Source organism: Anabrus simplex, chromosome 8, assembly GCF_040414725.1.
Source record: "Anabrus simplex isolate iqAnaSimp1 chromosome 8, ASM4041472v1, whole genome shotgun sequence".
In the NCBI taxonomy this organism is placed as follows: Eukaryota; Metazoa; Arthropoda; class Insecta; order Orthoptera; family Tettigoniidae; genus Anabrus; species Anabrus simplex.
Window position 1 is genome coordinate 207636289 of NC_090272.1, and position 27956 is coordinate 207664244.

The 27956-nt window shown below is 37.9% G+C and overlaps 1 protein-coding gene across 1 annotated transcript in view; it reads left to right on the plus strand.

Annotated features, from left to right (window-relative positions):
* Window positions 1-27956, plus strand: part of PolQ (DNA polymerase theta) — a 173212-nt gene that overhangs the window by 102378 nt on the left and 42878 nt on the right. The window contains exons 18-22 of the mRNA XM_068229095.1: window positions 13342-13640; window positions 19225-19451; window positions 23845-24043; window positions 25164-25345; window positions 25429-25581. Coding sequence (XP_068085196.1) covers window positions 13342-13640; window positions 19225-19451; window positions 23845-24043; window positions 25164-25345; window positions 25429-25581 — 1060 coding nt within the window. The remainder of the gene's footprint in view (window positions 1-13341; window positions 13641-19224; window positions 19452-23844; window positions 24044-25163; window positions 25346-25428; window positions 25582-27956) is intronic.

The window sequence follows — 27956 nt, forward strand, 5'->3', positions numbered from 1 at the left end:
GTCTTCCATTAATTAAATTCACAATGAAGTATTTATTTATTTTCCACCTAGTCGATACAATGATTGCCTAAGGCAATTTTTATTGGTCAAAAGTGGTACATGTTTCGTATATTAACAACATCTTCAGCCACATAACAATGTTTAGATGAAAAATATAAAATAGACAAAGTAATGCTTTAGAGGAAGTGTCCTTGAAATTAACATAAGATTGACAAGATGAAAACAAACAAATAACTCAAGAGAAATTTATATACTACCAACTCATTGCAGTTGGATGAGATTATGTCAAGAGTGCTATCGGAAGTGGCAGTATGAAAGGTTGGATTGAATGGAAGGCAGTCGAGGTTACAAGCGTTGAGCACATCGCGTATGTTATTGCTTTCAAACGTCCCAGTTCCGAAACGAGCATTAACATCATTTTTCTTTACAAGTTGATAACCTTAATGAGGCTGTAGAATATAAGAATCCATTATATTATCAAATTCTAGTATATTTGAAAATGCTTGAGAAGGATCAAGAAAAAAGAATTGGAATTTCTCCACCTACAGATAGCCCTACAACTTATTCCTCCTCAGTTAAAGCTATAGGTGACAGCAAGGAAGTTCTTGACACACCTATATCCCCCGCTCCTCCTCCTCCTCAGGTGCAAGAACAAGGAAGAACGCATCATCAATATTACACCCGGCGCAAAACTGTGAAAGAATGACAGGAGTTACTGTTCCAAAGGAAAGCAGGCTTAATAAGATTTGACAACTAGGAATTAGTTATATTTTCATCTACATTAATAATAAGAGCCGCACTGTGATATCAGGATTTCTTCATTTCGATAATTACTTATAAATTGTATAATTTTTAATTTATAAATTGATCTTTTTTCATGGATTATTAAGAAAAGAATATTTATTAGGACAATTTCTCTATGGAATATTGTACAAGTGTTTCCTTGACGACTGCTTTCTATTGTAGAAATAATTTATATATTTTCTCTTGAGTTATTTGTTTGTTTTAATCTTGTCAATCTTATGTTAATTTCAAGGACACTTCCTCTAAAGCATTACTTTGTCTATTTTATATTTTTCATCTAAACATTGTTATGTGGCTGAAGATGTTGTTAATATACGAAACATGTACCACTTTTGACCAATAAAAATTGCCTTAGGCAATCATTGTATCGACTAGGTGGAAAATAAATAAATACTTCATTGTGAATCTATTGAAGTGCGATACGGACCATGAAGCTGATTTTATGTAATTCCATTAATTAACTCGGTGATGGCCATAGATGTGCCGGCCCTGTGGTGTAGGGGTAGCGTGCCTGCCTCTTGCCCGGAGGCCCCGGGTTCGATTCCTGGCCAGGTTAGGGATTTTTACCTGGACCTGAGGGCTGGTTCGAGGTCCACTCAGCCTACGTGATTAGAATTGAGGAGCGGCCCTGGTCTGGGAAGCCAAGAATAACGGCCGAGAGGATTCGTCGTGCTGACCACACGACACCTCGTAATCTGCAGGCCTTCGGGCTGAGCAGCGGTCGTTTGGCAGGCCAAGGCCCTTCAAGGGCTGTAGTGCCATCGGGGGAATGGCCATAGATGATATCATCAGTGACTGTCAGGAGTTAATGATCTGCCTGGATGATGACGACAACAACAACAACAACAACAACAAAGGCGATGGTAGTGATGGCAGTGATCTGGAGGGTATACAGCCTCTACCAATGTAAACAAGGTAAGAAGAATAACATTTCTGAATTTTCGTAAATTTAATAGATTTTACTCGAAATATTTTGTGTTAGTACCGGTGTATATTATCGTAACATGTATTGGTGTATTTAAAGTGAGTTTCTTGTCTGCCAATTTCTTCCGCATTCTCTAACAGTGCGATAATAAGAACTTTGTAGTAGATTTATCTCGTATCATTTTGTGTGATATATTTCATTGTAAACTTAATCGGTATGTTGAAAGTGCGATTGTTGTCGGCCGATTTCATTTGTATCGTGTATCATCGCAATGGCATTAAAATATTTTTCTCATGTTTCTAAAATCTTACGTGTCGTGCAAGCAGCTATTGCTATGGTGGCAACATCGCTTTGTGTGCCACTGCAGTGTGACCAACATTTTGCGTAACTGTCATGTGCAACCTTATGCACCTTTAGGTTATCTCCAAGATATTTAAATTGAGTTACTATTTTGATTTTGTTATCATTTATGGTAACTTCTTTTAGTTGCATTGGTTTTTGGGGCATAATTTCTGTTTTTTCAAATGATATTTTGAGGCCAATTTTTTTTGCAGTGTTTTGAAGTTCTGATATCTGGGTTTTTGCTTCTTTTATGTCCACTGCTAGTAATGCTAAATTGTCAGCGAAACCCAGGAAATTTGTTTTGATTTTTTGGCCAATCTTTATTTTGGGTGGGACATTTCTTAAACCATTCTCTCATTACCATTTCTAGAGCACAATTAAATAATAGTGGTGAAAACCCATCTCCCTGTCGTAGTCCAGTTTTAATTTCAAATGTCTCTGATGTTTCACCCCTAAACTTCACTTTTGATTTGGTGTTAGAGTCTATTTTGTCAAGTTTATTAATTTGGAGTGTAGTCCAAGGTGTCTTAAAATTTTAAACAGAGATTCTCTATGGATGCATTCATAAGCTTTCTTGAAATCTACAAATGTTATTAGCATATCTCTGTTTCTTCTCCTGTTATAGTCCATTATCAACTTAAGACTCATGATCTGATCAGGACAGCTCCTCCAGGGTCTGAAACCTCCTTGATATTCTCCTAGTTCTTTCTCAAGTTGTAAACTTATCCTATTGAGAATGATTATTGAAAATATTTTGTATGTTATGTCAAGGAGCGAGATTCCCCTGTAGTTATTAGGGTCGGTTTTGTCTACTTTTTTGTGCAGTGGGTGAATGAGGGCTGTTGTTCAATGTTCTGATAGTTCTTCTTTAATCCATATAGACAAGTTGTTGATGGAAGGCAACTTTTGCTGATGTTCATGCATATTTCCAGATTTCCGCAAAGGTCTGATCTTCTCCTGGCGCTTTGTAGTTTTTTAATTTATTCAGAGCTTGGTTGACTTCCTTTATTGTGGGGGGGATTGATGTTCTCTGGTGGTGTTTTTATCGGGGTGTATGTGTCCAAATGAAGGAGTTCTGTAGGTTCCTCACAATTTAAAAGCTTGTTGAAATATTTGGCCAGAATTTCTGCATTGTCTTTATTGTTATGAGCCAGCTTAACATTTTCATCCTTCATCAGTAGGGTCGGGGGTTCATATTTTTGGAGCTGCTTTCTGAAGGTTTTATAGTAGTCCCTTGATTGAGTTTTATTGAATTGTTCTTCACTTAACTGCAGTGTGTCCTTATGATGTTGTCTTTTTATTCTTCTTAAGACTTGGGTAGTTTCTTTCTCTGTTTTACTAGATTTTGATAGAATATTTCTGGGGTTTTGTTGTTGTTGTTTGGTTTTTTTTTTGTTTTTTTTGACTGATGCAATAGCCATGCCTGATGTCTTTTCTCCACTGTTTCATCACATTCACTGTTCCACCATTGGTGACTTTACGTGGTTTAATTGGAGCCAGGTCTTCTGCAATTTGTTTAAGGTTGTGTACTAAGTCTTCAAGTTTATCTGTGATTATTATTTTTTTCAGTTGCCTTCTGGTCATTTTTGTTGTTGATCTATTTTTTCTTTTAGTTTTAAGGTCTTGCTTTTGCTGTCTCCTCTGGGGAGTGAGCTTAATTTTAACTACATAGTGATCTGAACCTGTGTCTATTCCTCGGAGGACTTTGACGTTATAGATCTCTTTGTGGTGGTATTTGTCCATGCAGATGTGATCCAGTTGCCATTCTTCTTTAGTGTAGTCAGGGTGTTTCCATGTTTTGAGTTTTTGAGGTTTCCTCTTAAAACGTATAGATTTTGAGATTAAATTATGGTTTCTACACAGGTCAACTAGTCTCTCTCCGTTTTTATTTGTTTTCTTGTGTGCTGGCCATTTTCTGATGATGTCACGGTATTTTCTTTCTCTACCTAGTTGAGCGTTGAAATCACCTATTAATAATTTTACATGGTGTTTGGGGATGTTATCTATGGTCTGGTCCAATAGGTCCCAAAATTCTTCTGTTTCCTCATGGTCTTTTGAGGAGTTATTTTTATCATTAGTGGGATTCTGTAATTAGTTATTGAATCTGTTACTTTTCATTTAATCATAACGCACTGCTTGTGTTTTCTCATGTGTAGGCCTAAGTCCGTAAGATAGGTTTCAAATCTTAAGTGCCATACAATCTTATGCACACCTCTACTCAGATGATTTAATTGTATCTTGCCTAAAAGCATTGCTGATTTTAACAAATAGTATAAGAGATGGTAAGCTTCATCATTGTAGCAAATTTTGTAATAGTGTTTGTCCAACCCTTTTCCCGTTCCTCTACGGGGTTGGGTATGAGGTTAGCTGAATCTATCGTGGCGGTTTTTCATGACCGGATGCCCTCCCTGACGTCAACCTCATCAGAGGAGTTAATGAGATGAAATGAATGACGCGACGGGATTGTAGGGAGAGGGTGAAACCCAGTGCCACCACATAGCCTACTCCTGTCGAATAGCACCAAGCGGTCTGCTCAAGGCTTAACATCTCCATCCGATCGACGAATCACTGTCGACAGTGTCATACGCCTCACTCCATGTGAGCACTACAGAGAGGTTTGGAATTTAATCCAGGCTTTTGGCACGCAATCTAATGATTAGAAATTGTATACCACCACCTCTCCTACCCTTTTTCGACCAACTTGAACCAGCTAACCACAGTGTCAGACCGTTTAGACTTAAGCGCCTTAACGATCATGGCCACCAGGCAGGCTAAATTTTGAAATAGTAAACTAATAAAATGAAATCTAGCATTAATATTTGTGTTAATAATGTTGGAAGAGAGTTGGAACTCTGTATGGACAAATAGCATGAAGGTATATGTCAGGCGGGAGTTGTTCCTTCCAGCCGTTCATATGCATTTAATCTCAAAATTCTTGGAACCCACTTTTATACTTGCACAGTTTTTGATTGGACATAGAAAATTTAGAAGTTATTTTCAACAGTTTTTGACTGGACATGGTAAATTTAGAAGTTATTTTCAACAGTTTAAGATACCATCACCAGAAGGATACCTTTGTAAGTAAATTAAATGAAATAAGTTTCATAATGATTGATCCGTATTGAACTGTGATTACAATAGAGTAAATTAATGTATTATTTGGGTCCACCTTTTCAATACAAAATGTAAATAGTTTAAATTACATAAATGATTAGGGACTAGTTTCGACCTAGTACTAGGTCATCATCAGCCTAAAGCAAAATTAAAACACAAATACCGAAGAAATTAAACAATGTAAAGACATGTAAGGTTTCGTAAAAGTACATACCATGTGGGATATTGTGCAGCACTATGTTAAAAAATAACTCTCTGAAAGAGATTCATAATAAGTCCAGTGCATACTAAAAGGATGTTATAGAAAATAATTTTTGAGTTGCTGGATAAGGAGATTAGAACATGCTGAATTGAATTGAAGAACCACTGAACCGAAGTCACGCCGTCTATTTATGATTAAAGACCAGTGCGCCGCATAGCATTAAAAGTTGATAGGGGTGGAAATTTTTCAGTTGTTGGTCAAGGAAATCAACATATGCTGGATTCTTAAATTTGCTGCTGTATATTCGAAGAACAACTGAGATGATGTTACGTCGTTTTTTAAGGTATTCATAGACGTAAAAACACATGGATGCTGGAAAGGCTCTTCATTTTTTTGGAACTTGAAGGAAGGTAATTGTTGCGCCTGGAGGCTTAAGAATCCAGAGATGCGCTACATTATGTTAAAAAATAGAGATCCATAAAAAGGTCTCGTACGCGTGCCGTATAAAAGTAACAAGTTGTAAAAGTAATCCTTAAGTTGTTGGTCATGGAAATTGAAAAAGGTTGGTTTTCAAGCGATGCTGCTGTTCATTCAGAGATCAGTTGAAATTACAGTATCATAACATTGTCTTCTCAAGATTTTTTATGAACTTGAAATAAATGTCGATGCGAAGTAAGATGCTAGAAGAAAGCTCTTCTGTTTCTAGAATCCTGAAGGACGATGGATGTTACGCGAGGAGGATTAACATATATGGAGTTAAATGAAGGTGGATAGAAATTCGCAGTTCAATGCAGACCATACATTTGACTCTGAATAAATGACAGCAAGGAAAGAAAGAAAGAAAGAAATTTGGTCAGGTAGAAGAAAATATTTAAATAAAATATGTCATAAGGGAATTAACGCGTGTTGTAATAAGCTGAAGAGAGAAATGGGGGTGGATGAGGTTCAAAGGAAATCTTGAGGAGGTGAAGGGAGAAAAAGAACGGAAGGAGAAAAAAGGGAGAGGATATTAAGGTGGGGCTGAGGGATGTGGGAATATGGAAGATTGTTTAAGAAAAGTACTATAAATAGAATGAAAAATCGGACCTTTAATATTTGATTTTGATTGTCTGAAAAGCTGAATGAGCAGGTCAAAAAGAATGTTCGATTTTTCGGAAATGTCATTAAGATTGAAGTTTGGATTAAAATATTGGTCTAGATTTATAAAGCAGTTCTCTGTTATGTTAAGGAGGGGTCCTTTATTCATACTTTTGAGAATTACCATATCATGTTTAATGTCTGTAAATTTATTTTTATAATCATTCATGTGTTGACCAACTGCAGAAAATTTATTGTGTTTTAGGGCATTGGCATGTTCCAAGTATCGTATTTTAAAGCTTCTTCCTGTTTGTCCAATATAAGAAAAATTGCAGCTGTTGCATTTTACCCTATATACACTGGATTTTGAAAAACAATCAGTTCTATTAACAGATGATGAGTTGTGTAAGACTTTAGCATTATTATTGTTGGTTCTGAAGGAGATTTTAACATCATGTTTTTTAAAAACGTTAGTGACCTTATAAATATCTTTATTGAACGTAAAGGTAGAAAATAAAGAAACTTTTGTTTTTTCAGAGTGGTTATAGGACGATGTTTGTATTTATTGATAATACCTTCAGTGAAAGAACTATTGTATCCATTGAGTTTAGCAATCATACGGATATTGTTCAGTTCTTTTTTAAGATCACTTTCGGTCATTGGGACAGTATAGGCTCGATGAACCATACTATTATAAGCTGCTCTTTTATGGATTTGTGGATGAGAGGAATCTTGACAAATAGTGGAAGATGTTTGGGTAGGCTTTCTGAAGATATTGAATTTTAAGGAATACAGTTGCCTAATGATGGTTAAGTCTAAAAAAATTATGCTTTGTTCATATTCAGATTCGAGCGTAAATTTTATGTGCGGGTCAATATTATTAAGGTTGACAAGAGTGGAAGCAGCATCTGTTGTGCTTTCATCTAGGATTACTAAAGTATCATCCACATATCTAGCCCAAAAAAGAATATTATTGAAGTTATTATTATTATTATTATTATTATTATTATTATTATTATTATTATTATTATTATTATTATTATTATTATTATTATTATCAATTTTAGTATGTTCCAAAAAATCCAAGTAGATTTCAGCTAAGATGCCCGAAGCCGGCGATCCCATGGCCAAACCCTCCTGCTGATAGATAATACCGTCGAAAGTGAAATAGTTATTATTTAAAACCAATTTCAGGATAGACATAAAATTTTGTATTTCCAAAGCACTCAAGTGGCTATATTTACTTAAATTGTTTTCAATGATAGGGTATAATTTAGAGGTTTAAATACTAGGATACATATTAACAACGTCGAACAAGTGAAGGGAATTATTAGGTTGGATATGAAATTTAATAAGATTCTCGATCAACTGTAGTATTTTTAATAGATTTTTTAGATAAAAAATGATATCTTCTTAGAAACTTTTGAATGAATTGAGAAGCATTGTAAAGAGGATTTGATCTGTAATTGATGATTGAGCGGATATGGACGCCGGGTTTGTGTATCTTAGGAAGGGCTTTAGCGGTCGGAAGGCTTGGATTCATGCTAATAAATTTAGTTTTTTCTTGTTGTTAAAAGGAATGAAGTATTTTTAAGAGTTTGTTTAAGTAGGCGTTGGATTTTTTGAGTAGGGTCTTTTTTAACAACAGTGAACGAACTGTCAGAAAAGGAATCTTTAGTCTTATCAATATATTCATTTCTTTCCATTATAACGGTGGTATTGCCCTTGTCAGCCTTAGTGACAATAAGATTATTATCAGAAATCTTCTTTTTAAGACCGCGTAATCACTTTTGATCAATGATTGATTCTTTATTGCCGATAGGGATGTTGGGGTTCATACTTGTGTTATGAATGTCGTTAATTTTACGTTTTACTTCGAATCTAACTTTATCCTATTCTTCAAGGGGTAATTTACTGATGGCTAGTTCAGATTCTAAGATCTTAGTAGTAAAGGTGTCAAGCATATTAAGATTAGGCCAATTGTGATTAGGACCTTTGGCTAAAATTGATTTTTCGTCATCATTCAGAGGAACATTGGATAAATTAATAATTAATAATCATCTTCCAACAAATTTTGCACCACTTCATTTCTAATTTTCCATAATGAAGTGAAGATGCTATATTTAGGCACACGCTGTACTGAAAATGCATATAATCAATCAAATAACTTGCACTGAATGGAAAACTAGAAAATAAAATGAAATAGAATAGCAAAGCAGAACTCGTGGAGATTTGTTTACAAACACTACAGAAATGGTGCCTGAACAGATCGTCAAAAAACTGCACTAATTTATTTCTGTGAAATTGCGCCCAAAGAGGTTGTAAATATGAATGAAATTGAACTCACGGCTGCTGTGGATATCGAGAATGACAAGAAGTGGACTGTCATGCCATCTGTTAAAGAAATGAGGAAATTACAAGAAGAAATACGAACATGTCGAATATTCAACAGTGCCACTACCAGGGACCAAAGTGTTGAATATTCGACAGTTGCCAGTTTCTAGGGTTAAACCACACCATAGGGCAGCTCATGTGTGGGAGGCAACAACTCATAGCCCATGGCAGCACGAAAAGTGGAAGCTTATGCCCATTTCTGATGAAGCCACCATAAGCTTGTACCCATTCAAGAGGAATATTGGAGTCTGGAGATGGTCTGATGAGAGATGGAACGAAGCCTTCATCCTGGAGGAGCACCAAAGGGGTTCCGTCATGTTTTGGGGCGTGATAATGATGCTCGACGTATGCTTACCTGGGGTAACACGATGGATCTGGTCTAAAGGGACATCCTCCAACCTGTAGTTACACGATTTGCTGCCATTCTGGGTGAGGACTTTATAATAGTGGATGATAATGCTCGTGCTTATCGAGTCAGAGTTCCTTGTGATGCATGGTATACAGCAGATGGTGTGGTCGGCATATTCTGCGGATGTGAACTGTGTTGTACATGCATGGTGTGAACTGAAGAGAGCAATTGCCTAATCCTCCTGCTAATATTCAGCAACTGATTGAAGCTGTTATCCAAAAATGAGATATCATCATCATCATCATCATCATTTCACCTTATCCAGCTCGTGCTGGGTTAGGGTATTTATGGCATTTCTCCATCTTCCTCATTCCTTCTACCATTCCTCTTCACGATCTTAACCCAGTCTGAATTTCACCTTCTTATGCCGCTCTTCAATGATTCAATCCACCTTATTCTAGGTCTTCCTCCTGTTCTCTTGCCCTTGCACTTTGCCTCCAGCATCTTTCTTGGAATTCCACTCTCTTCTGTCCTCTTTACATGTGAAGAGTCTACTGCAAAAATGATGGATGTCACTTTTTCATCGAAAATGAGCTGAGGGTGCCATTATATTCTTTATATGGCATAGAATATTTGGTTAAAAGGCGAAGTTAAAATTGCGGATAGTCCATGAGATATGAGGAAAAGAAAATTTGGTATACACTGCAAGAATGCTGGATGTCATTAGTATACAATGCAAGAATGATGGTAGTCATTTTGTTCCCATGCTTCATTGTGTCTTTTCCAGTGTTGTTATTGATAATGAAGTCAGTTGGTTTGTGACACATTCTTCTGCATAGTGGACATCTCCTGTTGTGTTTTGCTTATTATTATGTTAAGTGCAAAATATAATATTACTATGAGTGATAATCCTGAAACTGATTCTGATGTAATGTATGAGAAAAGAGTGAAAACAACACAAAGAAGAGGTTAAAACATGGCAGAATGACTGATGTTATGAAAAAGATGACATTATGTTCACATGAATCTGGGCGTGACTGTGAATGTAGAAGACTTGAGTGCTTTAAAACCGTATCTGAAGTGGACAGAAAACGTATAATTAAAGAGTTTAATGAAATGGCGTCTTATGATGAACAAAATGCCTATATTTTAGACTAATAACATTTCAACCAGTTAAGAATTGCAGGCCCAGGAAAGACGAAAATTATGCGAATTTTCATGATTTGTCATATTATCACAAGGTAAGAGCAGCTCCTGTAAACATTGATACTTCTGCTGTTGTTGATGTTCCCGTCTGTGCTAAGGCATTTATTGCAATACATGGTATAACTGGTAGGAGATTACAAACTTTGCAGCAGTCATTCAAATGTCATGGTCAGGCACCAAAGGATAAGCGTGGTAAATATATACACGAACACGATAAGAAATCTGCACATGTTGTACAAGCTGTAGAGATCATATAGCATCTGTCAAGGGATGGCCTAGTCACTATAGCAGGGATAAAACTAACGAAATTTACCTTCCAGAAGATTTGAACATACATAAGATGTATGAAATGTACAAAGACAAAAATTTACCTGAAGTATCTTACGAATTTTATAGGAAGATATTTAATGAGAAATTGAATATATCATTTGGATACCCTTGTAGTGATATCTATAGCACTTGCGACAAATATCTGGCTGATAAAAAGGCAACAGAAGAAAGGTTACTGATGAGTTCTTTGAAATCTGATGGAAAGGCTGATTTGGAATCACAACTACGAAAGCTTGAAATAGATTAGAATGTTCACAAACTAACAGCTGACACATTTTATGCAAGGAAAAGAGATGCGAGAAAATCAAGCATGAAAAATGAAGATTCATGATGGATTTTCAGAAAAACCTACACGTGCCAAATATCTCTACTAATGATGTTTATTACAGGAGACAGCTATCATTGTATTCCTTTATCAGCATCAGAATCATTTTTCTACTGCTACCTTGAGACTGTAGGAGGGAAGGGTTCTGTTGAGGTTGTATCAATGCTCCATAACTTCATTTTTACAAAACTTGATACTAAGGTTAAACACCTGGAAATTTTTTGTGACTCATGCAGGGGGGGGCAGAATAAGAACTCACAATGTTCAGGTTTTTACATTATGTAGTATCGGTTGCAAAAAGACTGGACACAATCAAAGTCACTTTCCCAATAGGGGACATTCTTATCTCGAATGTGATCGTAACATGGCCCTAATAAACATAAAATCATACGCAGAATTGCCAGAAGACTGGATTCACGTGTTTCAATCTGCCCAAGTGAAACCATCGCCTTTTCAAGTTATCGATGTAGACCAGGTACTCCTGCGAAACTGGACCTCTTTTTGGGAGCTTATGTTAAAAAAGAAATGCCCCCATCCCTCAAGACCTATCCGGCAGATACCCGTACTGTTTGAAGCAGGTCACACTCGCCTAGTACGGCACAGATCTGCCTTCAACGGAGCATGGGAATCAAGTGTCGTAAGGTCTGTCCATCCCACAAGGAGCCAAGAAGTTGCAGCAGGCAAATTTCTCCTTTCAGGTCTCCTTTATAAAGAACAACAACCAATTTCTCAGGAGAAATACAGAGACCTGTTACATTTAGCTCAGTTCTGTGGTCTAAAAGGCAGAGATTTCTTCATCTCACTCCCACATAACTGAGTTCAAAAAGACTTTATACCATGTGATTTTTTTATTATCATTGTCCAAGAATAGAACATAGACTTATAAAAGCTAATTCATTTATTTTAAACTTGACAACTAATTTTACACCATTAAATTTCTCGTGAAAATGAGATAAGAGTTACGAATGGACATACTTACTTCTTCAGTGAGACGTTTTTGCGCTTTTCATTCTGCACTTAATCTAAAAATATCACTGTCATTGTCACTGGATTCGTTGTTTATATACTCAGTATTAGTTTATGAATGAGATGGGTTAAATAGTTAACCATTAAAATACCTATGATTGGAATTGTGAGTCTTTGCTTTTATATTTTCATTTTCAGGGAAAATGTGTCCAAATGACATCCATCATTTTTGCAGTGGACTCTTCATGTCCAAACCACCTTAGTTTATTCTTTCCAACTCTCTCATTTAGCTTTCCTATCCCAACTTCCTTCCTTAACATCTTCATTTCTCACTTGTCTTTCCTTATCTTTCATATTATACTTCTCAGGAATTTCATCTCACTGGCTTGAATTCTACTCTCTTGCCTGCTAGTCAAAGTCCAAGTCTCAGCTGCATAAGTCAGTATGGGTACATAGTACATTTTGTACATTATCTCTTTACTTTTCCTTGGTACTTCTTTGCTCCAAGCAAGTTTTCTTACACTTTGGTAGAATGCATTACCCTGCTGTACCCTCCTGCAAATCTCCATGTCCACTCTAGCATTTTACATTAATTCATTTCCTAGGTATTTAAAGCGTCCACAATTTCCAGACTCTAACTTCCGATTATCACAGTGTCCTTTCCTTGCCTTTCTCCTCTCGACATCACCATAGTGTTGCTTTTCTCTGTACTGAGATAATCTGCCCCAAATGAGTTGGATTCTTTGGTGCTGAGTATACTTCGTTTTCAAGCATTCATCATGGCCTGAGATGGTTACACATGGTACTGATTTGATAATTTTGTGTTCAGAATCTCATATTACCAACTTTGTGCTTTTCTTGCATTCCTCTTTCTTTTGCATAGTTGACTGCTTGTTATTTTTCTTTGCTTATACCCTTCATAATGTATAATGTGTGTGTACATACACATAGCAAAGTAAAGCATTGCTGGGCTGGGTAGCTCAGGCAGTACAATGCTGGCCTTCTGAGCTCCTGACTTAGTCCGGCAGTATTTGAAGATACTTAAATACATCAGCCTCGTGTCAGTAGATTTACTAGCATGTAAAAGAACTTCTGTGGGACACAGTTCTGTCAGCACAGCATCTCTGAAAATTGTGAAAGTTGTTAACTAAAAGTCCACTAAAACAAAATTTGCAAAACTTTTTTTGAGCACTAGCTTTTTTTTTTAGTACATAATTATAATTTGCATAATTTTCCCTCCCCATTATTACTTGAACTACTATTTATTAGTTTCATTTCTTAATTTTTCCTATGTCTAATTCCTCTAGTGACACTGACTGGCAGTCATTGCACATTATTGACGTGTGTGGACACAAGAAGATATTTGATAGCTTTTGGGCTGAGTCAGCTCTCCATCAGCATGTTTCTTTAGCCATTGCCTGTGAAAGTTATTCTCCACCTGAGCCCAATTCTGCCATAGGTAATCGAATATTGGGAAGAAAGCGGAAACATGTAGAGAATGTTGCAGATCATGATCTGTCTTGGGATGATCGTATTGTCACTGGTGTAGCTGTGAGCTTTGGACATAAGGAAGCTTATTATTTATCTTTGGATCCAAATTATGAAGGTAAGCTATTGCAATATTTATTTATACTAAATTAATATATTTTTAATTAATTATACTGCTGGTAGTGACAAAGTAACATTCTTCTAATAATTTACTGAATCTCATAACTAGTATCATGCTGTCCGTTAGACACCAGATATTAACTGTTAAATTAAACAATGTTTTCTTAACATTTTGATGGTTGTTGAACATAGACTAATTCCTTTAAAAAAATGTTTTCAATCACGTTACAGCAAAAATTAAAAGAAAAATTTCACACACAGGAGAAAATCCAAAAATACGAAGCTCCAAAAAATTGAACTCTCAGATTTTTCTCAAAAATCTAGAAAAATAATTTTATCATCCTGAGAATTATAATTAGAAAAGTGTAGAACCTTGTATAACAGCTTAGGTACAGCCAGCTTCTCTATGAATATAGAAGAAATTATCTTTCGAGCTTGTAGGCCGTGACTGAATTGGGTTAGTTTATCCCAACATTTCACCTCAAACTATGCCTGGCATTCTCAACTGGTCTATTCTTTCTGAAGGTCAGAAGTCCTGGAGCCTAGAGCCTAGAGCCCCCTAATCTTTATATTCTCTTTCTTTGAGGTAAAGAATTGTTGGTTCAGAAGTGTTCTTCTCCAGATTGTCTGGCTCCATGGCTGAATGGTTAGCGTGCTGGCCTTTGGTCACAGGGGTGCTGGGTTCGATTCCTGGCAGGGTCAGGAATTTTAACCATAATTGGTTAATTCCCCTGGCACGGGGACTGGGTGTGTGTGTGTCGTCTTCTTCATCATTTCATCCTCATCATGACATGCAGGTCACCTATGGACGTCAAATCAAAAGACCTGCACCAGCCCTCTCCGGAGGCCACACGCCATTTTATTTTATTTTATTTTATTTTATTTTATTTTATTTTATTTCATTTCATTTCATTTCATTTCTCCAGATTCACTTTAAGTGTCTGTTAAAAATCATCCTCATATATAAAGGTTGGGTCAAATGCTACCCCACACCCTTTTCTTCCATCAGTTGCAATTGTATAATGTGGATACTTTAAAATAAATCTTTATAAGTAGCTATAAAATGCTAATTTGCTCAATTTGACAATGCCTGCTTGTATTGGAAATGGAACAAAAGAAGTACAGTACAGTGGTGTGAATAGAGGAAGCTACAGGGGAAAGGCATAAGGACAAACATAATAAAATTGGACAACGACAATCTCTACATTACCTCACATTGCTGTCTGCTTCTCCCCTTATCAGTTGCAGTTCTTCGAGATCTTCTCAGCCCCTAATGAGCTAGGCTCATTTCTGGTATCTGAGTTCAGGTGTCCACATGGGGAAGGACCTTTTATGAGAGAAATTCAGTTTTTTCTTTTCTTTATATTATTATTGTTGTTTTCTAATGGCAGTTCCTTGATTCCACTGCATTATTCTTTTAGCATCCCAATATTGCTTCAGTATGTTGTTTTTCTAGTAAGAGATGTCTAATTTTGTGCGTATCATGAGGTAATCCCTGTCCTTTGTGGAATTCTGCTTTTGCATATTCTACAGTAACTGCTATTAACAATTTGATGATGATGTGCTGTAAGACTGACTTATTTCCTTTAACACATGAGCGGCATAGGGCAGTAACAAAGGATCACCATCTTGCCCTATTCTGTGCTAGGTCTTTAATTACACTCCAAATCCTCTCTGTTCTTGCCAGTCCTTCTGTTTCCACTGTCTGCTGCCACATTATACCCTGTGTCTGTCATATCTCCTCTTTCCCTGACGGTTCCTGTCAAGTGCCTCCAATGTTCTCATCAGTAATTTTTTTTTTAGGCCAGTTTAGTAGGATTTTGGTTGGTCTTCTCCCAGAGTGTAGTAAGATGACATTTGGCCACCTTACTCCCAGAATGTTCCTCAGATGTCTGTAAATAAACGCCTGTAGCGTACGCGTTAGGTGCTTGGTCATTTTCCAGGTCTCTTTTCCATAGAGTAGGACTGACTTCATATTACTTATTAATATTGGCTGCTTGTTCTTCCTGCTTAATTCCTTTGATCCCCAGATTTGATGTAGTGTTGTGAAGGCACCTTTAGCTTTGTCAATGTTACTGTTGATGTCCTCCATTTGTAATGGCAACACTGCCGAGATAGCAGAACTTGTCCACCATCTTAACGGCTTGGCTCCTGAGCCTGAGCTGTGTCTTGACTTTATTTGACTTAATTTATTTTGCACCGAGCTCGATAGCTGCAGTCGCTTAAGTGCGACCAGTATCCAGTATTTGGGAGATAGTAGGTTCGAACCTCACTGTCGGCAGCCCTGAAGATGGTTTTCTGTGGTTTCCCATTTTCACACCAGGCAAATGCTGGGGCTGTACCTTAATTAAGGCCACGACCACTTCGTTCCCAGTCCTAGCCCTTTCCTGTCCCATCGTCACTGTAAGACCTATCTGTGTCGGTGCGACGTAAAGCCGATAGCAAGAAAAAAAATTATTTTGCTCCTCATAAAGCATAGGGCTTCTGTAAAACACTTCCGTCTGGTCCTATTCTTGGCTGGCCTCTTCAGTTCATTCCAAGTTTTTTTCCCATTATTAGGCACTCTTCTTCAGTCATTATCTTAAGGTTTTAACATTACAAAAACCAATTCTTATTTTTGGTTTCATGCCAAAAGTTGTCAACTTATTATCAATCTGGTTGTTTCTTTATTAGTGCTTTCAAGGATTGTGCGAGTTATTAGCCCACAGCAACCCGATCTTGGTGGTGAGACTGCCACTTAAAGCCTCCAGCTTGCTGGTTTTTTTTTTTTTTTTTTTTGTAGGGATTGTATGCCATAGCCTTGGAAGATCCCTTTTTGTCACAAGACAGTGGTTTCCCCTCTTCATTTAACCCCAATAGTGGGTTGTCTAGTCCATCAGCTTCACCATTCTTAAGGTCTACTCCTCCACCATGCCTACCATTGAAGACTTCACCAGAACCCCATTAGCCATCACTTTTCAGGGTTCCTGTAGAGCCTTCACAACTACTGTAGCAATCACGGGGCTCACAAATTCCCCACTGTACATCACCCCCACAGGCAATACCCTATTTCATAACATTGCCATCTCCCATTGCCAGCACTGGGTTTCACCCTCTTCCTTCCTACTGTCATGTCATTCATTTCATCACATTAACTCCTCTGATGAGGTTGATGTCAGGAAGGGCATGTGGTCTTAATACCTTGCTATGAAAATTCATCGCATTTCATACCCAATCCCATAGAGAAATTGTGCAAGGGTTGGCTACAGTACATACAATCTACATCACACTTATCCATCCTCAGACAAACTTCACATCTTGTTTCCTAGGCGTTCTCCTTATCCCAGACTTTCCCTACCAATCTGTTTTTGTGTTTATGTGGCTTTCTCTTTGTTGTCCCCATCCCATATCAAGACAGTACAGTTGATGTCTCCAAAACAAATTTGAATACCTGTCCCACTGAAAAGATTGGGAAGCAGAGCAAGCATGTCAGGGGCTGAGAAGAAATAGATCTGATATTGAGATTGATGTGTGAAGACTGCAACATGTGAAAGTGACAAGTTTATTGCTAACCTTGAGTGTTTTCTTGTAGCTGTTTTGTTAGATCGGTGATAGTGTCTGACTCATAATCCTATGTTTGCGAGTTCAGTCCTGCCTGTGGTAGTCAATTTTTGAAGTATGATAAAAAAAATTGGGCTCTCCTTACCATACCAAGTCTCTGAGACTTACAGGAGAGTTGGGAGAACAACAGCCTTGTTCACAGTTAGTTTGATATGGAACTGGATATCAGGAGCTGGAAAACTTTGTTTTCCAAATGCAGCCGCTAATGTGGCTATTAATTTCCATGTCACAGTGCTACCTAAATACTGTAATTCTCCACAGACTTCAGATTCTTATCGCCAGTGCAGATTTCAAGAGGTTCATGCTCCTTGGGAATAAACTTGAATGCCATCGTTACAATATTTTGTAACACTGATTTTTGACACCAAACTTGTTACATGATTCATGGAACCTAGTTACACTATCTTGGATCGGCAACCATCAGTGCACTAACTGTTCTAAATGGTATTTTCTTACTGATTGCGAGTTGTCATAGATTGAAGAGTTCCCCAAGTTTTTATCTTAAATGGACCCTGTTAGCATTCTTTAATGCGTCATTTATAACGAGCAAGGTAGATGGAAAACAGAGCTGGAGCAATAATACAACATTGCTTCACACTGCAGCTGACTTCAGCTTACCTGATCGTACACCATTAACTCAGATTTTACATTTCATCTCTTCATGCAGTCTTCTCATCATTGAAAGAAATGTGGAGGATACCCAATTGTTCGCAATACTATCTATATCGCTTCATACGTTACATGATCAAAAGCTTTCTCAAGGTCGATGAAGTAAATGTACAAGTCGTGCCTTGGCTCATGGCTTTTCACCTACATTTGAAGCATTGGAAAACAGCATCAACAGTGCCACAGTTCTTACATGAGCCGTATTGCCATTAGGTACCGGGAAGTTTAGTAACACTCTTGCCAAGATTTTTCCAAGCAAGCTGAGTGAATATTCTGCTATATGAATTAGTTATATGCATCGTCTTTTTTCTTGTGTATTGGACTGATGAGAGAGAATCATGAGTCATCAGGAACAGCTATTTGCTTCCACATATCCTGGAAGGCTTGCAAGATGCTTCACCATCATATTTTAGGATTTCTCAAGGTAATTTTTTTTACTTCATGCAGCATTGGTGGATAATCCATACTACTGACAGCTCCATGATAGGGCAGAACTACAATAGTATGGTAAATTATGCACTATTGTTCATGTTAAGTGGCTTTGAGAAGTGTTCTGCCCACCTAGATAGGATTTCCTTAGGCTCCGTCAGCAACTTCATTCCACACTCAGTCTTTGAGGACCATAGAGCTTTCTGACTGCAATACAGCACTGATCCTTAAGAGTCTGGATATCCTTTGCTCTGTCTAGCCACCGCCTGTGGTAGTGATTATTGTTTTAAGAGGAAGTACAACTGTGCAACCATCCTCTATCAACACTAATCAGAGGGAAAAAAATGGAAGGGATCCAACACTTTGAAAAATGAAGGTATCAGCCCAAGAAAGACAAGGGCCTCAGCCTTTAAACAAAAGATAGTGTTACATTGAATATAAACCATTTATTGGTAGATAATTATTTGGCATGGAAGTAGAATTGTAGGGCCTATCAATTATTTATTTATTTTTGGGGAGAGGAAGAGAGGAATCCTTTTATATTTTAAATATTTTATTAATTTTAAATGCATTAGTAATGTTTTCACTGGTAACAATAAATCCACATTTAATAATTGCCCCAATTACCATGGTGGTTGTGTTCCATCTCTTCTACCTCCTGTCCTGATATTTCATATCATTCCTAAGGCTGATTATTTTTCAACATTTTATTTTATTAACGTATGAACGTATTAAAAATACATTTTTTCGTATTCAGATTTTTGTATTTTAATGAAGTTTTATTAAATAATAGTATAGTATTATCATTACTATTGTGCTATTGTCTAAGGGTTGGAAGTGAAGAAACAGCTGTGATTGTAGGTATTTGCCTATAATTTGTTTTCAAGGTGGGGATGGTGCTGTATCAGTTCCACTACACGACCGCCTCTCTCTGGTGAAAAATATGGTGTCATGTAATGATAGAAAACATATTCTTCGAGTATTTGATGTCAAGGAGCAGTGCAAGGTACTTTACCACTGTTGTGGTTTTGAGATTGAGAGGGATACTTACGATCCTAAAGTTGCTGATTGGCTGTTAGAGCCAGAAGGCAAGGAAAAGAACTTGCAGGCCTTGGTAAGTAATTTTTAATTGTATAATAACTATCAAATAATATATAATGTGTAACAAGGACAGATATCCTCCTTTTTTATTTTTATTTAAAAGTGTGTTTCCACCAATAATAATGAATCCAAATGTAAAACTCACTGTAATCAGTTGTGTTCAGATGAATGTGAAAGCCAGAAAGCTAGAACAGAGTTTGTAAACATACTAAGAAAGAAACAGTCAGCTGGCTAGTGTGAATAGAGAGAAAGACAGGAAACTTTGTGGGGCTAAGAAGACTTGATTTGAGGAGGAGATAGCCAGTATACACTACTTAAAATAGAAATTCCAACTGCTAAGAAGGGATAGAACTGCGAAGTTGCTGTTGAGCATGCAAAATAGGGTTTGGGTAATGATGCGATGATAACACTTTCCAGTTCCTCTGTGCTCATGTTTGGACAAAAGGCAGTTTGACAATGTGAAACTGCAATACATTGAATTCCGTGAGTTGTAGTGTCAGTAAGATCCTGGATCACAAGAGCCAGTTATTCTATATTTCAGGGTGACTAAGGAGAGTTCTTCTGTCATTTACCCATTATGTTCCAAGCAAGTTGGATAACGCAAAGGCCTGTGGATCTGGAAGGCAGTTATACAGTTGTGATGTTGTAGGCCCTTGCTAGAGATGTCAGTGTGAGTGCAGGCATTTATGTACCTAAATGGCACCAATCCATAATTCCAAAATCAGTACAGGCACCCAGTTCCTTCTTGATATTGCAATTTCCATTATGAATGGAGTGTAAAGATTTTATTCTAGTGATTTAATTTGTCTTATCCTCCTCGCCTACTGACACACCAGAGCTCTCCTCATCTATATATAATCAATGTGGACATCATCTTTTGTGACTGACGTTCATCATGCTTATTAGCGGGAACCAGGCACGAAGTTTCACATTAGGATGATCGACATAATGCCTGTCTGAAAGTGATTTTATGTGCTTTTCCTTCAGATAAATGTCTAGTTATAAAATATACATTATCAATTTTTTCTTATCCATTTTAACAGAATAAAACTTGTTCTCTCCTGCATTTAAATCCAAAATGATTATTCATTTAATACACACAGATATTTATTTTATGCTTGAAGTTGGTTTAAAACAAACAGTTGATGTAAAAGTAATTGGTCAATTTGTTAGAAACACTAAATTGAATGTCATAAAATCTTTTTCCCCAATTTCTGGAGGAAAAAAGAAATAAAATTGGATGACATGTTTTGAAATGGTGCAACTCAAATGACATCCATCTCCAGAACTTTCATTTCTTCTTCTTGCTGGGCTGAGTAGCTTGGGTGGTAGAGCGCTGGCCTTCTGCGCTCAAGTTGGCGGATTAGGTCCTCAGTCCAGTGCTATTTGAAGGTGTTCGAATACGTCAGCCTCATGTCAGTAGATTTACCAGCACATAAAAGAAATCCTGTAGAACAAAATTCTGGCATCTTGGTGTCTCCAAAAAAATGGTATTTTTATTATTATTATTATTATTATTATTATTATTATTATTATTATTATTATTATTATTATTATTATTATTATTATTACTTCTTTCAGAAATATGAGCACATTTTGAAATGTTTTGACTCCTACATGGTAACTTCAACAATTTATGAGATACCCCTCAACTATATGTCTGCGTAAAGCCTAGAATACCCTCTAGCCACACAGTCACTTATTTTGCAACATAGTCGTCCATGCACACGCCAATGTTGAGCCGGTTTTAGCATCCTGCCAGAGAAGCAATCACAATTCTGCTGCCAGTATGATGAGCATTGCTGCTTCCAGCCCCTCATCACAAGTAGAACTGTAAACTTTTGGATGATCTTTCAGCTTCAGAAAAGCGAAAAACTTACAGTATGCAAGTTCTGGACAGTCACCTTACTGCATCCTGTGTTTTAGATGGTCATGGTGTAAAACTGCTTCTTTACCAGGATGACTTTGCAACATTCAGGCACAGACCTGCCACAAAGTTTTCATTACACGTCAGATTTGATAGGGTTGCCATGCTGTGAAGACTTTGCCATATCAGTCCCATTATTCCATTGACGGTCACTTGTTTTCTGCGTTAGAATGGTGTGCAAACGACTCATCACTAGTGACAATTTGGTGAAGGTAGTCCTCTTCTTCCAGCACATATTGAGTCAGAAGTTCTTGACAAACCATTTTTCGCTGCTGTATCATTGCAAGAGTCAGCATTTTGTGGCATTGATCAGGTGCATAGTTCCCTATAGCCAAGCAAAGCATGGATGATGTGGTGGACTCACTGAATTAAAATCCCAATTGCTTTGGCAATATATACTGACTTAGCAAATCTCATGGGATAGTCTCCTAATAGCGTGGGGAGCCTCCTCTGGCCCTGCGAACTGCAGTGAGACGCCGTGGAAGTGAGTCAACAAGTCCCTGGTAGTCCTCTGGACGCAGCTGACACCAAATCGTTTGCAGAGCGGCCGCCAATGCTGGTCTGTTCATGGGTGCAGGATCCATGGCACGGAGCCTGCGTTCCAGCACATCCCAGGTATGCTCAATAGGGTTCATATCGGGGCTCCTGGGTGGCCATGGCAGTCGTTGGACCTCCGCTGCATGTTCCTGGAACCATTCTCGGGTGACGTGAGAGCGGTGTGGCGGCGCGTTATCATCTTGAAACACTGCAGAACTGTCTGGGCGCTGGAAGGCCAAAAATGGGTGGAGATGGTCTCCGAGCAACTCAACATACCACGTACCATTCTAAGTCTCTTCCAGAACAACTAGGAGGCCCACTCCATACCAGGAAAATGCACCCCAGACCATAACAGAGACACCAGCATCCTGGACCACACCTTCGAGGTAGGCAGTTTCCATCGCTTCATGTGGTCTGCGCCATACACGGTGCCTCCCATCGGCATGGTGCAGTTGAAATCATGATTCGTCCGACCATATCACGTTACGCCATTGTTCCAGTGTCCATCCCTGGTAACTGGCGACAAATGCGCGTCGTTGTGCCCAACGACGTTGGGTTAACAGTGGCACCCGTGTGCGTCGCCGGCTCCCATACCCCATAGAACCCATGTTCATTCCTACGGTTTGTCCACTGGGAGATGTGTCTAGTACGGCCTGTGTTGAATTGAGCCGTGATTTGTTGCACGGTTGCCCGCCTGTCACTATTGACAATCAGTCTCAGATGTCGCCAGTCACGGTCATCGAGGGTGGCTGGACGGCCGGTCGTTCGTCTGTTGTGGACGGTGACACCCGCATTCAACCATTCACAATACACCCTGAACACAGTTGATCGTGTGAAGCCGAATTCCCGCACCACTTCCGAAATTGCACTTCCCATCCGTCGGGCACCGACCACCATACCCCGTTGGAACGGTGTCAGCTCACGACGGTGTTTCATGTTACACCTGTCACATGGACAGCCACTGCTCACAAGTTCTCCTGTACAACTGCCGCTGACACAGGGGGCGTGTGGTGCGCAGACAGCACACCTGCGCATCAGTGTTCCGCTATGCCATGACATTTGCTCAGTCAGTGTATTTCTGCTTGACACGTTGATTGGTATGTATAAACTAGTCCACACATACTTAACTTTGTGCATCTGTGGTTGTTGGCAGTCATCTGCTGTGGGGCTGATCATGCAGGCTTGTCTACCTTGCTGCCTTTCAGATTCATTGCCATCTATCCGACAATACTGACATCCACACATATGTTGCCATAAACAACTCTAGTCCTTTCGATGAATATCGGCAGGAGCAGAACTCCCTGCTGCAAGGAATTCAAGAACAGCCTGTTGTTTCAACTGGATTTTCCTGCACGTTGCCATTATCTCACCAATTCTAGTTATGCATGATAAAAGGATGCACTCTGCTGGGTATCATGATGATCATTGAATCAAAGATTTCTTTTACACTTGTTTCATGTCTGTATTTTGCATATCATTGAAGTTATCACATAGAAGAAAAACTTTTCATAATGCTTTCATATCTTTTAATGAATCTGTGTAGGTTTCCATCTGGAAGGTTCATCTTTCTAAAAGTTTAGTTTGCAGAATTGCTTGCTGTGTTTAAAATATGAAGAGTAGCTTTCAAGGACAAGGAGTGGGAGAATAAGAAATATCACAGAGGATTTACATGTGGATCTTTATGAATATTGATAAGCAAAGACACTTTGTTTTGTATATTTTGTTTGTTAATCTTGAGTAATTTATCTTTTTGCTTCCAAATAGCAACTCTTAAGAATTGCTCACCTCGTGTTTTAATATAAAATATTTGGTATAAATTGCTCCATTTCTGCGAGCTTCTATTTTCTGCCCTTCTCCTTTTCAAATTGTAATGGTGGTTTTGAATGCCTAGTCAGAAATATTTGACTTTTCAACCATTTTTTATCTTTGTTGTATTATTTAGGTAATGAAATTCATACCAGCAGCTGCAGGCATAGTAGGTATGGCAGGTAACATGCCAGGAGTTGGAAGCATTGCACTGTCAATTAAAAGTCCTCTTCCTGCACGTCTGCGTTCCTGTGTGGAAGCAGTTGTCACATGGCATATTGTAGACAAACAGCTGGATAAACTGAATGAATACCATTTTACCAAAATATACAAAGGTAAGTAATTCTTATTTATCCTTTTTCTTGGACTTTTTTTTTTTTTTTTTTTGGAGGGGGTGACAGCTCTGCATGTAAATTTGACTCAGTTTTACGGCTGGATTCACTTGTTGATACCAACCCTATGTGGAGAGATTTAATCCTTATTGCATGTTTCTGTGGTGGTATGTATGTATGTATGTATGTATGTATGTATGTATGTATGTATGTATGTATGTATGTATGTATGTATGTATGAAGAGATTGTACTTGCTTATTTAATATCTGCTAGGAATCCTCTACCGGTAACTAGATAAAATTAGATTCTGCCAATAGGTATTGAAATGACTGCAGCTGTTAAAACTGGTTGTTTTGTTGCATTGAAGCAGACTCTCTAACAATGAGAGTTTTGTGTGGTTAACACTTTAATATTTATGTGCATGCCCTTGAAAACCAGAAAGCTTCTATGATATTTAGATTTATTTTGTATTGTAATTATGCTTCAAACTTTAATTAAACTTATACTATTTTGAAGTATTATTCTTCTGCGGTAATACATAAAAATAAATAAACACAATTATTATTTCCAACAAATCTCAAATCTTACAGGTTTTTTTAAATCATGTTAATGTCACACACACAAAAAAAGTCAAACACAGGATCTCGGTTCATAACACTGTATAATTACCTTTAGTACCACTATGGATTGAATTTATAGCATGTTTTACACCATTTTGGTTAGTTTTTGGCACATTATTACACAAAATCGCATACTTTCTTTGTGTGATAAATTTTGAAGTGTGGCTGTTAAAATGGTTTTCCACAGTTACCTATTTCAATCCCCAGAGAAGTCATGGGGTGGGTTTTTCTCACAGCCACAACTCTTTACAATGGTTAGCAGTAGTAGTTTAACTAAAAATATGTATTATTATGTACAAAGAAGTATGGTAAATAGGAAAATTTTCACTGCTTATGAATTACCTATTAAAGGATAGAGAGGGACCACCAACCTTTAGTAAAACTGCTCACAGTAGGGGCGGACATAAAACAGGTATTTTGAATACACCAGTAGCGTAAAAGTCCATACAAATACCTCATAAAATAATGTACAATTATCAATAATCTGTTTGTAACATTTCAGAAGTAGAAATGCCAACAATATTGTGTTTAGCTCGAATGGAACTTAATGGAATTGGATTTAGTAAAGATGAAGCTGAAAAATTACATTCAGTCCTTAATAAGCACACGAATTATTTTGAGGAAAGAGCATACAAACTTGCTGGTCATTCGTTCTCCCTGACCTCTCCACATGATGTTGCTAAGGTAAGGAATTTTGTTTTACAGAACCATAAAATAAAGGATTTCTTTTTCTATATTTCTGTATGAAAATTTATTTTATGATCCAGGTGCTGTTTGTGGAACTGGGATTAAAAGCAGGAAAGCAGCCTCCAGGACATAAGTCAAGTACTAGTAAAGAGGTGTTAACAAAGCTGAAAGATCAACATCCTCTACCTTTCATCATTCTGCAGTGGCGCAAAATTAGTGCCATATTAACTAAAGTAAGTTCAATTTCTTTTTCTTATAATGTTTTCTAAAATGTAAGATTGAATATAAAAATTCAACTTTTCAGCATGCACACATTAACAGCAGATAGTAGATGGTATGTTAGAATTGATCCAAGGCTTTTGATATGGGAGATTACTGTCAAAAATGAAGGCTATTTGACTAGGAAAAAGAGGGATTTAATGGATGACTAAATTTCTAGAAAATAGTCCTCCATGAATTAGAGTAGGTGAAGAAACATTATCTGATCCTGTAATAATTAAGAGGGGTGAATGTAACTTGAAAGCTTTTCAGTCTGTCGAACACACAAGTTCAATATAAATATTACACTATAATATACAGTAAAATGTCGATGCAGCGTTTGACATAAAATAGGGCTAATCAAAATAATAAAATACGAGTACTGTATTTGGGCATTTTTCGTCATGTATATATAATAATAATAATAATAATGGTGTGTGACCTCCGAACCCGGGTGCAGATCTTTCGAGTTGTCTCGTGATGTATGATCTACGCACTTATGAAAATGCGGCTCTACCTAAGATGAATCCTAATGCGTAAGTCGGGACACACGCACAGCCCCCGAACTGTTGGAATTAACCAACAAAAGTTTTAATCCCCGACCCGATCGTGATCCCTTGAACTGAAGGCCAACACGTGCCAACCACTTAGCCATTGAGCCGGACATGCTCATACTATACCTACCGGTATGAACATATTGCAATCATGATAAAAAGCGTGACTTTTACTACGTTTCATTTCACTTTTCTTTACATCTTGTAGTAATTGGAAAACCTTCAAGGTCAGTTCTCTTATTGCAAATGAATGCTATACGTGGATATTACGGCGATAACCTGTACTTTGGTAAAGATTCCTTCGCGAAGAGATCCCACATGACACGGCTTGGACGATGTCACAGAAGTTAGAAATTCAACATGGAGTGCACGGACAATGTCACAGCACCTAATGGATGCTGCCAACTTAGGAATTAGTTTCAAGATCAGGCTAGTGAAAAGATTATTGAACCGGGCGAGTTGGCCGTGCGCGTAGAGGCGCGCGGCTGTGAGCTTGCATCCGGGAGATAGTAGGTTCGAATCCCACTATCGGCAGCCCTGAAGATGGTTTTCCGTGGTTTCCCATTTTCACACTAGGCAAATGCTGGGGCTGTACCTTAATTAAGGCCACGGCCGTTTCCTTCCAACTCCTAGGCCGTTCCTATCCCATCGTCGCCATAAGACCTATCTGTGTCGGTGCGACGTAAAACCCCTAGCAAAAAAAAAAAAAAAAGATTATTGGTGTGGCTTGGTTAGGTCCAGCTTGTAACAAGACAACTGGACAGTGGGCAACAAATCTAGCATCCCACACACATCACAAGGTATGACGCGATTAATAACGCTGTGACTAATTATAACGTACCTGGCACGATTTTCTCATCTTCAACTAAGCTGGCAGCCCTAGCCAGCCAATAGCAACACAGAAAATGGTGGCAAATTTAAGTTTTACAGTGCCTCTGTTTAAATTCTTGTAAATAACAATACTTCTAGGGGCCGGTTAGTGGGTTGAGGAAAAGTGTTGGCGTTAGAAGGCTTGTAGTGATGATGCGCGTGAATAACCTGTGCACAACACTCCAGCCCACGAGATCCTTGCTCAAGCCTAGCAACTCGTAATCGCTCGTACATTTTTGTATAACAGGTTGCTGCTATTATATGCTAGAGTATTCAGCTGTCTCTTTAAATTCAAAATATTTTGCATACATTATTCTTTCCTTCTTTTTTGTTGATATAGATGTTGATTCCCATAGAGAATCTGAAATATTTGTCCCGAATGAGTAAATTTATAATACCAATATAAATGGTCCATTATCGGACATTATAAATTTTCCAGCTAACTCATTCCTGGTTGCCAGTGTTTCCGTTATATTTTACAAATATTGAAAACGTCATGCAGATTCTAAGTATGATCCCCAAGGGCTTTCTACTCAATATAATGGAAGAATTTTACATTAGTATGGATCAGTGTGCTAACTCAAATATTAACTTAAAATGAAATTACAGATAGAGTTAATATCCTCTTTAATACAGTTATCCCGTTTTTAAAAAACACCTACTTAAAAATAGTCAAGAAACAGAATCCGATACATATCAAGGAACCTCCAGAAGACACGCTTCGCTCTACCTCACCTTCCCCAATCATTACCCCTCTTGGCCCTCCACTTCCCTCTCTGTAACCACAAGTTCCAGCCCTAGACATACACGGAGCAGTGCACGACGTGCTCCCTAACAGTACACATTGACTAGTCAACAGCACTATATAAGTAAGCATCCATCAATCCACACGTTCAGTAGACATTCTACTTGGCAAAATTCTTATA